Here is a 12,731-nt window from a genome sequence, read left to right as displayed (position 1 = left end):
GCAGGAATGGCCAAGCCTCCTTCATATACCCCTGCCCTAGCAAGGGCATGACCTTGGGTTGGGCAGCTGTGCAACCCAGGCAGCCCCTGGAGGGGAGGGGAGCTGAAGGTGTCTGCTGCTGACCCCAACTTCCAACATCTGGGGCATCGGCTTACTGGCAGAGGGATCTGGATGGCCATCTCTGTGTCCCTCACAGAGACATGTTTTTCCCCTGTAGTCTTTTATTTTGAAAATGTGCAACATGCAAACCAGTTGAATAAATAGTAAATTGAACAACCACATACTTAGATTCAGCAGCCGTCAACAGTTTGCCATATTTAATTTCTCTCTCTCTCTCTCTCTCTCTGTAGAACTCATTTCCCCCCCTCCCCGAACCACTAATTAGCTACAGATGATACCTCCCTCCTGAACATTTCAGTATCCATCTCCTAAAAACAAGGACATTCTTCTAGTTTACCAAAATAGAATGAGCACACGCTGGAAATTTAACATCCATTCAAGGCTATTGTCTAATATATTACCCATATTCAGCTTCCTGCAGTTGTCCCAACCATGTTGTTTGTTGCTCATTTAAAAAAACCCAGGATCCAATCAGGGAACCACACTGTGCATTTAGCTCCTCAGCCTGCCTTCGTCTACACCACTGCCCCAGCAGTTTGTTTTATTGTTTCTTTTCCGTCCTTGACAATTTTGAAGAGTCAAGGCTGGCTTTTCACAGCAAGTCTCTTGATTTGGTTTGGCTGTTGTCCTTGCTTTTAGGTTACGCATTGTGGGGCAGGATGATATACTACCCAGATGTCGTATCTTCATGCATCATAGCAGGAGGCAACAAGATGTCACTTTGTCCCTTTGCTGATGGTAAGTTTGATCCTGTGGTTCAGGTGGTATCCGCCCAAAGTTTCCATTTTTCCTTTCATGATTAACGCGTAAGCTGTGGAGTGATACTTTTGAGACTGTAAATACACTGTTCACAAATAACCCTCTGTCCAATTATCTAGCATTTAATGATGAGTCTTGCCTGAACCAAACTTCTTGATGCAAAAAGGGTGATCTAACTTCCTCATCCTTTCAATATTTATTAGTTGGCATTTTTCTGTAAAGAATTTCCCTCTCTTAATTTTTTTGTCAGTATGGACTAATAGATTTTTTGCTCATTGAGTTACGATCCTGTACTGTCACTTACTTTTTTTTTAAGTTCCCATATTGTCCCATACTTGGCCAGTGGGAACCCCTCCAAACTGATTCTTTCTTTTCAAATAACATGTTCCCATCATTTTTGGAGAACGTCCTTATTTTCTGCTCCAACCAGACATTGGAGGATTTGCTCCTTCCCCGCCCAAGGCCTAGAATCAGCCATGGTTGGCAGGAGATATTTGAGCACACTGGAAAGAACTGAGGTATTTCTAGCAATGAAAACTGCCCCAAAGGGTTGAAGTGAGGATTAAATGAATGAACATATAAACATTTTTGTGGTTTTCTGAAATTTCCAAATCGAAGCTCATGAACAAGCATTACTTTATAAACAGGATACAAGTTTGTCTGAAATGTGAAAACGTGTACAGTATGTATGGCAGAGGCAGCATTGCAAACCAGTAGAAATGGATGGCCTATTCCATCAACGATGGTCAGCCAGCTACTTATTCACAAGGGGAAAAAAATGAATTCCTACCCTAAGGGGACTAAAGGGTGAAATATGAAAACAAAACCTGAAAAACTGCTGGTAGTGAATAGGTTCAAATGCTTCAGGGAGGAAATTGCATAACATTTAGTAAAGTTGCACATATGCATATCCTACGCCTGGCGAGCGAGGCGCAGGTAAGTGCATCTCCAGCGGAAACTGGCAACGGTAGGCGTAGCGAAACTAGTTGCCCTCACACGGGATGCATTACAGGAATGAAAATAGCAGTGCGCGCGTGTGCTGGCACAACGCTGCTAACTTAAATGCCCGCCCGTTATGAACGGATAAAGTGGGCTTTATTCCTACAATACAGTGACAAACGCAGAAATAACCAAAAGAACGTAATTAATATCACGGGGGAAAATAAAGTTGCACAAGCGTATTAAGATGCAGTTTGCGGGGAGGTACGGGGGCACGCGGGCGGGCCGGCCCCTCTCCACCTGCGCTCCAGGACTTGGCGACGGTCCCACCTGCCCAGTCAGAGTCGGGGCGGCGCGGGCGGGGGTTGCGCGCTCGCACCCTTGCAGGGCACGCGCGGCTCCGCGGGCCTCCCTCCTGCGCAGGCGCGGCGGGGAGCTCCGCGGGCTGGGCGGGGCTGGGCGGGGAGATCGCGGGCGGGGCCTGACGCTGGGGCTCTGCGGTCCTGTCCCTGCAGGGCCTGGCGGGACGGGACGGGGCAACCCGGAAGGACACAAGCCGCGGCCGCCTGTCTCCCTAGGACAGAAAGACCCACCGTCCGGCCGGCCTTTTGCCCAGGCGACTGCAGCCAGGATGGGCCGGAAGGTGACCGTGGCCACCTGCGCGCTCAACCAGTGGGCCCTGGACTTCGAGGGCAATTTGCAAAGGATTTTAAAGAGTGAGTCTAGGGGCGGCGTGGGGCAGAGGGGCGAAGGTCCATTCTGGCCGCCAGGCTTGCTGTGACGCACACGCAGCCTTGCTCTGGAGAAACTCGCAGCCGTTGGCATGGGGACAGATAAGATAAGCTATCTTATGACCACGCCTATGCCCGTAAGTGCCTGGGTCCTCCTCATGAATGGGGGTGCGGAGTGGGTTACAGTGACTGGGGACACGTGGTATGTACACGTGCTAAGAAAAGTCTGGCCGTGGAAGTGGAGAAGGGAGGGCTGGGGTGAACCTGTCCTCAAATATCTTTGGGGTCGCATGTGACATTTCTAGAGCTGAAACCGACCCAAAGAGGGAAGTGGAATAGGGGTGAGCCCCCCCAGCTTAGAGACTAGGTGTGGTCGTTGTGTGTGTGTGACGGGGGTCCCCATACAGTTGTCACCTGCACCAGCTCACCTTTGAAAGCGCAAGTTTGCACTGTTGACGTCTACACCTGAAGTGGGGCTGCGCTGGGCGACCCTACAGGCTCGGGCCGCCTCAGACTGGCTGTCCTCAGCTGCTTATTGCAGCAGAGTTGCCAACCGCAGTACAAACAGAATGATTCAGGTGAGGGCATCTTAGCAGCCATGTGCCTCGGACCTTCATCCTTTTTGTTTTTTTCGATCTCAACCTGCTTTCATCTCATCAGAGCTCAGAGCAAATCTAGTTGGAGTGAAGAGAGGCAGTCTCGGTGGCCAGAGCTGAGTCTCCACTTGGAAGCCTTTCCTCCCCGGCCTGCTGCTCAAACCCAGAGGCGGCTGGTACCTGCTGCTGGTGCCTTTGGGTCCTGCCTTCTCCCTACACAGCCCCGCCCAGCTGGTTAATAAACTACCAGTGTGTGACTTCCCCCTCGCCCCGCCCTGCTCCTCCTTGGTGCTGAGGGTCAGCTGCAGGCCCTGCCTGTGTCTCTCATTTCCTGCAGGTGTGTGCAGGGTCTGGGAGATGCCCTTTTGTTTTTTACGACACCTGTGGCAGCGAGAGGGTTGGGATCTGCCTTTGCACCAGTTGTAGGTGCTGAAATTGCCCCTCTTTCTCTCTCTCTGTACATGTAGGTATTGAAATTGCCAAACACAAAGGAGCAAGATACAGGCTTGGACCAGAACTGGAAATATGGTGAGAGGAGAACACACAGACACCCCGGGCTGGGCAGGTAGAGGCGTCTATATCAGCTCCCCTCAGCCGAAAGTGCAAGGAAGGAGGCGGCGGGCATTGAGAACTGCGGACATGCAGGCCCATTTAGGAGACCATCAGAAGCCCGTGAGTGTGCTTGCTTGGCACCCTTGAACAAGAGCAGGCCCGGCAAGGCTGGGTGATCCCAGATTCCTATGTCGGGTAACACAGGAGCTCGTAGAGAGGCTGACTTTTCCCAGTCCAGGGCTGATATCAAAGCTGGCTGGACGTCTGACATTGCATTGGTGTTTGGTATCACATGTGGCCTGGGAGGTACGGAAGTGACAGCCTCTGAGGCAGGAGTCTGTCCTTGGAGAGGAAAGGACATCCCAGGTCTGGACCCCGTTTTCATCTAAGAATCAGGCTCTCCCCCTTATCAGAACCAGAGGCCGAGAGGAATGCTTTTCAAGTCATTAAGGGTGGCAAAGGCCAGTTTGGGGGTTTGTGTTCATGTGTGCAAAGTTTGCTCGGCGTTTGCAACATCACTTCCAGGACATGCGTAGTGGGAAGGACCTTATGAAGATTGAAAAGTGGTTTTTACAGAGAATTCCTGGCAGTCCAGCGGTTACTACGTCACGCTGTCATTGCCGGGGGTCGGGGTTCCATCCCTGGTTGCGGAACTAAAATCCCACAAGCCATGCGGTGTGGAAGTAAGACAAAATGAAGTGAAATAAGATAAAATAAAATAGTAAAATAAATAAAACAAAATAAAGTAGTACTTTACAAATTCTGTCCATTTCGTTACTGGCACTCCCAGACTGAGAAATTACTCTCAACCCACTTCCCCTGCTAGGACCTCATTGAGCATTGTATTAGTTTTTTCTGGAGCTGCTGTAACAAAGTTTCACAAACTGGATGGTTTAAAACGGCAGGAATTTATTCTCTCACAGTTCAGGAGGCCCGAAGTCCAAAATCAAGGTGTCAGCAAGGCCCTGCTTCCTCCAGGGCTCCAGGGGATGGTCCTTCCTGCCTCTTCAAGCTTCTGGTTCCCAGTTCTTTGTCTTGTGGCCACATCCCTCCAGCCCCAGTCCCGTCTCTTCTCCATGGCTTTTCCTCCTTCTGTTTCATGTAAGGACACTTGTCACTGGATTTAGGGCCAGGGTCATCTCATCTCCAGATCCTTCACTTACATCTCTAAAGACACTTTTTCCAAATGAGGTCACATCCACAGGTTCTGGAGGTTAGGGCATGGACACATCTTTTTGGGGGACACCATTCAGCCCACTACAAGCTTCAGTATCTATAGCAAGAAACTCAGGAGTAGCTGTGTGAGTGGCATTCGAATGATTATTCATGGTCCCTTTGCCTGAGGAATGTTTTTCTCTGGGTCCAGCTTTGTTTCTTTCGCATCCCTTTCTTGTAGATTAGTGGGATTTGGGCTACATTGAAGGTTAAAAAAAAAAATCCAAGAGCAGACACTTTTTGACATGAGAGAGAATTTCTCATTGTAACTGACAACTATGAGAAGTGGATGGGGCCCAGTCCATGAATTTCCAATAAAAAGCATCATTTTGGGGGTTTTTTTTTGTAGCAGTGATTCCAAGTCTGGCTGCACAATAGAATCTCCTGGGAGGCTTTATAAAGATACCAAGGGGCTTCCCTGGTGGCGCAGTGGTTGGGACTCCGCCTGCCGATGCAGGGGACATGGGTTCGTGCCCCAGTCCGGGAAGATCCCACATGCCGCGGGGTGGCTGGGCCCGTGGGCCATGGCCGCTGAGCCTGTGCGTCCGGAGCCTGTGCTCCGCAACGGGAGAGGCCACAGCAGTGAGAGGCCCGCGTACCGCAAAAAAAAAAAAAAAAAAAAAAAGGCCTGGGTTGCAACCCTGCATGTTCTGACTCCTAGGCCCCTAGGCCCCTGCCCCACCCCTGCCCCCGGGCCCACCCGGTGTGTCTCAGGGGTTCACTGTCCTGCTCCCTCCCTCTGCAGTGGCTACGGATGTTGGGATCATTATTACGAGTCGGACACCCTCCTGCATTCGCTCCAGGTCCTGGCTGCCCTTCTGGAATCTCCGGTCACTCAGGATATCATCTGTGATGTGGGAATGTAAGTGCCGGCGTGAGCATGGGGAAAGGCAAGCTTGGAAAGAGGCAGGTTCAAGGGCGTCGGATGTCTGCAGCCATCCTAACATCAGGGAGGTGGAATCTGCACATTTCAAAGATACAGAAGGCCTCTTGTAGAGAAGTGGGGTTTGTTCCCTCTCTAGCCCTGCAGGTCCCTAACTCCCCCAGCGGAGGCAGCTCTTGGGAGATTTTTTTGTATGTTCTTCCAGATGCTACTGTGCATGTGGGAACACGCTTTGCACAGCTGGGAGCACAGGCTCTCCCTTTCACAAGTATAGCTCTTTCTTTACTTAATGGTAAGTCTTGGGATGGTTCCACATCACTCCATATCGACATGCTGACCATATGGTTCCAGGGGGTGTAGGTATATAAATGTAGCTTTCATAGCTGTAGATTCCATAGGTGTAGGTTCCTCCATATGGTATAGGTCCATGTGGTATATAGGTCCATAGGTGTAGGTCCATATGGTGTAGGTTCCATAGATGCAGGTTCCATAAGTATAGACGTATATGATGTAGGTTCCATAGCTGTAGGCCCACGTGGCGTACAGGCAGACCTTGGAGACCTTGCAAGTTTGGTTCCAGACCACTGCAGTAAAGCCAAATATAGCAATAAAGTGAGTCACAAAGTTTTTGGTTTCCCAGGGTATATAAAAGTTACATTTACATTATACTGTAGTCTATTAAGTGTGCAATATTATGTCTAAAAATATACGTACTTACATTACTTAAAAAATACTTTATTGATAAAAAATGTTAACTATCATCTGAACCTTCAGGGAGTTGTAATCTTTTTCCTGGTGGAGAGTTTGAAATATTGCGAGAATTACCAAAATGTGACACAGACTGGAAGTGAGGAAAAGCTGTTGGAAAAATGGCACCAATACACCTGCTCAATGCAGGGTTGCCACAGACCTTCAATTAAGAAAAAAAAAAAATGCAATACCTGCAAAGTACAGTAAAGCAAAGTGCAATAAAACGAGGTCTGCCTGTAGGTCCGTAGCATGTAGTTTCCACGGGTGCAGGTCACATGGGTAGGGCTCTGGCCTAGGACTCTTCCTGAGTGTGTCTGTGCTATGTGGTGTGAATGTAGCCGAGTGTGCTTTCTTTGCCCCGGCCCTGCACGTGTTCTGCACTCCCTTTTCAACCTGCTGTGACATCTGTGAACTAGGTCTCTTTTAAGCAGTGAGCAGATGAGATTTTTAACCCAGTTTGTTCGCATTTACTATCATTCTTGATACATGGACCATGTTTGTTTCCTCTTTTGCTGCTGTGTGACAGAGTACCACAGATGCGACACACAGAACCACACAAGTCTGTTGTCTTGTGGGTGTGGAGCTCAGAAGTCTGAAACGGGTCAGCAGGGCTGGGCTTCTGGAGGCTGTTGGGAGAGAATTGGTTTCCTTGGAAGAGTCCAGCTTGGGAGGCCCGCCCGCATCCCTTGGCTCGTGGCCCCTCCCCCTCCCTCCATCTTCAAAGCCAGCGATCATATCACTGCAACCCCTGCTTCCACTGCCACGTGTCCTCCGACTGTCCCTCCTCCCTCACAGAAGGACCCTTGGGGTTATGATGAGGGCCCCAGAGAGTCCGGGAGAATCTCCCATCTCAGGGTCTGTAACTTTGTTATATCGGCGAGGTACCCTTTGCCGCATGAGGTGACATGCTCACACGTCCTAGGAATCGGGATGGGGACATCATTGGGGGCCTTTACGCAGCCCACCACATGGACTGATTCTGGCCACTTTATTTTTTTACTTTTTTTTACATCTTTATTGGAGTATAATTGCTTTACAATGGTGTGCTAGTTTCTGCTGTATAACAAAGTGAATCAGTTGTACATATACATATGTTCCCATATCTCCTCCCTCTTGCGTCTCCCTCCCTCCCCCCCTCCCTATCCCACCCCTCCAGGCGGTCACAAAGCACCGAGCTGATCTCCCTGTGCTATGCGGCTGCTTCCCACTAGCTATCTACTTTACGTTTGGTAGTGTATATATGTCCATGCCTCTCTCTCGCTTTGTCACAGCTTACCCTTCCCCCTCCCCATATCCTCAAGTCCATTCTCTAGTAGGTCTGTGTCTTTATTCCTGTCTTACCCCTAGGTTCTTCATGACATTTTTTTTTCTTAAATTCCATATATATGTGTTAGCATACGGTATTTGTATTTGTCTTTCTGACTTACTTCACTCTGTATGACAGACTCTAGGTCTATCCACCTCATTACAAATAGCTCAATTTCGTTTCTTTTTATGGCCGAGTAATATTCCATTGTATATATGTGCCACATCTTCTGTATCCATTCATCCGAGGATGGACACTTAGGTTGTTTCCACCTCCGGGCTATTGTAAATAAAGCTGCAATGAACATTTTGGTACATGACTCTTTTTGAATTATGGTTTTCTCAGGGTATATGCCCAGTAGTGGGATTGCTGGGTCATATGGTAGTTCTATGTGTAGTTTTTTAAGGAACCTCCATGCTGTTCTCCGTAGTGGCTGTACCAATTCACATTCCCACCTCTGGCCACTTGATTAAATGTCCTAGTCATCATGTTTTTCTCTTTTTTGTTTTTCCTGTTGTCTTTTGTGTGTTTTCTTTGTTCCACTTTCCTCTGCTGGCCTTGAACTTATAATCCGATTATAATTTTTCTGCTTTTTGCCCTCAAAGTGTTAACAATCATATTTAAAGATATTTTTCTTTGGAAATCCAGCATTTATCTGGATCTGTAAGCACCACTGAAGAAAACAACCGTCATACCATGATGTCATTGGTATTCTCCGTCTGAAATTGTCTTTACAAATTATCCTCCAGGAAAAAGGTGCCGAGCCTCCTTCCTGCCCTGTTTTTGAAGGCGTGTTATCCTTAGCGCTGATCACAAAGGGCTATAGCTCAAAATAAAGAAAACTTAAAGAAGCAAAATAGAGAGAATCTTAAAGCGCTCGATAATTTTTTTTTAAAAAAAGATTTATTTGTTTTCATGACTTAGGAAGTTGAACTCTCTTGTTTGCTTTTGGCCATTTGTGACACTTGTTCCTTAGCCTGCAATTGAAGTGTCCGTCTAATTTATTTTAAGAGTTCTTTATATATGAAAGATATCAACCCATCCCCACATATGATAAAAATACTTTTACTTGTATGTTGTTTGCTATTTAACTTTATGTTTTGAGCTCTCAATTTTCCTCGTAGTGCTTTTTGTTTGTTTTTGTTTTTGTTCCAGAGGCTTACTCCAATTGGAAATCGGATATTCACTGAGGGTCTCTGTTTTGTTTAAAATATAAGTTTACCTCCTGCCTTGAACACATTTTTGTATAAATCTGAACACAGGCAGGTTTTGGTTTGGCCTGGGGAGGATTAGAAACCACAGCGGTGGGAGTCCTTGCTGGCGGTATCCGTGTGTCGTGGCCACAACTGGGGGCACCCCCGCCTGCATCCTGTCCTTCAGTCCCTCTGGGAGGAGGAACCCAGGGTAGCGAGACTTAGCCAGTGCAGAGCGGGATTGGGACGTGGCCACCTGACTTGATGGCGCACACTATTAATGGTTGGTTTTATTTCCTCCTCCATCACTGCTTTGTTTACTCATGTCCCAGGGCATTTATTTATTTGCCTTATTAATTTTATCTGACAATCCATCGTCTTAGGTACCCCTTAAGGCCATCCTCCCGTGGTGCCTGATGCCTTCTGCCCTGAGCTCCTGCGCTCTCACCCTGAGCTGGGCTCCAGCACCTGGGCTTTGCCCAGCTCTGCCTTCTCTGCCATCTCTGCCCAGCTCTGCCCAGCTGTGCCTCAGCTCTGCCCAACTCTTCCCAGCTCTGCCCCAGCTCTGCTCCAGCTCTGCCCCATCTCTGCCCCATTTCTGCCCAGCTCCGCCTAGCTCTGCCCCAGCTCTGCCCCGTCTCGACCCAGCTGTGCCCCAGTTGTGCCCCAGCCACCGGCCAGCAGAGCACCCCAGCCTCTGGAGCTTTGATCCCCTCCCCTGCAGAGGAGGAAGGTACCAGGTGGTCTGGGAGGAGATGTAAAACACAATGTCTATCCTGAGAAGGGTCCGGACAGAGGGGTGAGCAGATCTGCTCAGGGCCTACCACCCCCCACCCCAGCCCCGGCCCCTCGGACCCGTTGCCCCTGCCCTGCAGCCTGCATTCTGGGGTGGGGGGTGTTCGGGTCAGGAGAGGTGCTGGGAGGCAGAATTGGGGAGGCACAGGGGCTAGTGCCTGAGGCCAGCAGGGGATGAAGAGGTGATGTGACAGCAGGGATGTGAGAAGGGGAGGGAGGGAGCTACTGGAAGGTCCGAGAACCTTCCAGAAGGAGAGGAAGAGCCCTGAGCAGGGAGGGACTTGGTGCTCTATTTAGAGACTCTCTCCCATTTAGGGCCTACGCTGTGGCAGAAACACTTGGGTCTGTTGTTAAACTTTGGTCTGAGAAAGCCACAGGGGAGCCTTGTGATTCTCATAAAGGACGGAGGACGGAACTTCGTATCGAAGCAGACGCATAACTCTGCTCTCTGCCAACAAGTGCGTGCACCCCTCTGTCCGCAGGCCCGTGATGCACCGAAACGTCCGCTACAACTGTAGGGTGGTATTTCTCAACAGGTAGGTGACCGCTGGGAGCAGAGTGACCTGCCTGTCTCCCCTGAGCTCTAGGGGCCTGCGGGCACTCGTGCCAGTGCCCTGGGGCACGGTCCCTGGGGGCCATGTGCAGGGAGGCTTCTTCTGGAACTACCTTAGTGGGGGCTGGTGTACCAGGCAGGTGACTCAAGTGGCACTGCTCCTGGTCTCCGCCACCACTGACACCTTCAGGTATTAGAAAGAGAGAGGCCACGGGGTGGGGTCTGGGGACGCATGGCCCCATTGCTGGGAGGTCAGTCCAGGGAGGGAGGCCTTGTCATGTCCCCTCGCAGACCCTGGACATCAGCTGCCTGCAAGTGCCCCCCTGCCGGGTCCTAGCTGCCCTATGCCCGTTGACTGTCGGGGTGGACGGACCAGCAGCTGTTTCTCGTCATGGGGCGTGTTCATCTCAGGAGTGGCCTTGTCCCCCTGCCTGTAGGAAGATCCTGCTCATCAGACCCAAAATGGCCTTGGCCAATGAAGGCAACTACCGAGAGCTGCGCTGGTTTACCCCGTGGTCCCGGAGTCGGTGAGTCGCTGCCCGATGCCAGGAGCCAGGTTTGTGGCTGCTCCTTGGATGTTTATGAAGCATCTTCCTGTGCGTAGCTTGTGCAGGTCTTGGGGGAGATAGACGAGAATTCGGGCAAAGTCCCTGCCCCACAGTACCTGTCACTTAGATAGAGCTGCTTTGACACTGCCGATTAATTTACAGCCCACTTTTCACAGACCACATGAAACTCTCAATCATCAGTCACCCATCATCCATCATTATACATCTGATCCCGTATATCACGGTTTCCCAGCTCCAGCCCCATTGCTTTGGGCTGGATCATTCTTGTCGTGGGGGTCTGTCCTATGCATGGTAAGGTGTATAGCAGCATCTCTGGCCTCCACCTGATAGACACGGCCATTTGTGACAATTTAAAATGTCTTCAGACATTGCCAGGTGTCCCCTGAGGACAGAACCATCCCCAGTTGAGAACCCCTGCCCTATACTCTTCTTACCGTTATTCCTGTCTGTTTATTGTTGCTGCCATTACAAATGGAATCTTTAACGTGACATCTTTAAGTGGTTAATATTTTTATGTAGGAAAACTTGAGATTTTGTGTGTTGCTTTTGTAATTGGCCACCTTACTGCATTCTCTTATTGGGTCTAGTAGTTATTCTGTTGATTTTCTTAGTTTGTTTTTTTTATTTTCAAGTAGAAATTATATAATAGAAAACTAATTTTACTTCTTTCTAATATCTACACCCCTCAGTTCATTTTCAAAACGACTTTTCTTGGCCAGCGTTTCTAGAACAATATTCTAGATCATTTCTAGAACGAATGTCTCCGATAAGAGGCATGTTTGTCTTTTTTCCCAACTTGACTTGGAAAGCTCTTCCTCTTTCTGATTTGCTTTCAGATTTATATCCATCCTTAGTTATTTTTACTTCGGGGATTTAAAATTAATTGAGAATGCTTGTTGAATTTATCAAATTTCTTCTTAGCATATGTTGAGATGAACATGGTAAGTCTTTGCATGTCCTCATAAGCTCCAGGATTTCCCTCTCTTCCCTAAATTTTTTTTTTCTTTTTTGCGGTACGCAGGCCTCTCACTGTTGTGGCCTCTCCCGTTGCGGAGCACAGGCTCCAGACGCGCAGGCTCAGCGGCCACGGCTCATGGGCCCAGCCGCTCCGCGGCATGTGGGATCTTCCTGGACCGGGGCACGAACCCGCGTCCCCTGCATCAGTAGGCAGACTCTCAACCACTGCGCCACCAGGGAAGCCCCTGTCTTCTCTAAATTTATATGCCAGTGTTATGTTAGTTAAAATGAAAAAAAAATTTTTTCTGTGCTCTGAATGCTTTAAATATTATAAAAATCATGTAATATCAAGTAATAATATGACAGAACTTCTCTTTACAATTGGGAATGTCGTATCAAATAGTGTTTACTTTTACACTTTTTTAGTGAGGCATAAATAACATGCAATAAAATATGCAGATTTTAGGAGCTTTCTTTTTTGACAGTTGTGTGCGTTAGTGCAATCACACCCTAAAGAGGATAGGGCCATGTCCTGGCGCCCCTGCCCCTTTCCAGACGATGCCCCCAGGGCTAGTCCTCTCCTTCCTTAGATTTCATGCAAATGGAGTCACACCACGTACATTCCTTTGTAACCGGTTTCTTTAGCTTTAACATGACGCTTTTGAGATTCGTCCAATGGTTTGTTCCTCTCTGCATAGTACAAATAGTTCGCTCTTTTATATAATAATATGGTTTTGTAATTCATAAATAATTCTATAAGCTTGATAACAAAAAAGAAACACACACCCCCCCCCCCCAACTGCCCCCCTTCCC

General features: G+C 48.8%; 1 protein-coding gene across 1 annotated transcript in view; it reads left to right on the top strand.

The window, feature by feature from the left end:
- The first annotated feature begins 2,349 nt into the window (after positions 1 to 2,349).
- Positions 2,350 to 12,731, top strand: part of NADSYN1 (NAD synthetase 1) — a 36,264-nt gene continuing 25,882 nt past the window's right edge. Inside the window, exons 1-5 of the mRNA XM_007465965.1 lie at positions 2,350 to 2,534; positions 3,613 to 3,673; positions 5,658 to 5,774; positions 10,322 to 10,375; positions 10,830 to 10,919. Coding sequence (XP_007466027.1) covers positions 2,450 to 2,534; positions 3,613 to 3,673; positions 5,658 to 5,774; positions 10,322 to 10,375; positions 10,830 to 10,919 — 407 coding nt within the window. The 5' untranslated portion in view covers positions 2,350 to 2,449. The remainder of the gene's footprint in view (positions 2,535 to 3,612; positions 3,674 to 5,657; positions 5,775 to 10,321; positions 10,376 to 10,829; positions 10,920 to 12,731) is intronic.

Source organism: Lipotes vexillifer, unplaced genomic scaffold (genome assembly GCF_000442215.2).
Source record: "Lipotes vexillifer unplaced genomic scaffold, Lipotes_vexillifer_v1.1 scaffold1094, whole genome shotgun sequence".
NCBI lineage: Eukaryota > Metazoa > Chordata > Mammalia > Artiodactyla > Lipotidae > Lipotes > Lipotes vexillifer.
Note: the sequence above shows the minus strand (reverse complement) of the source record. Positions and strands in the feature narration are given on the sequence as shown.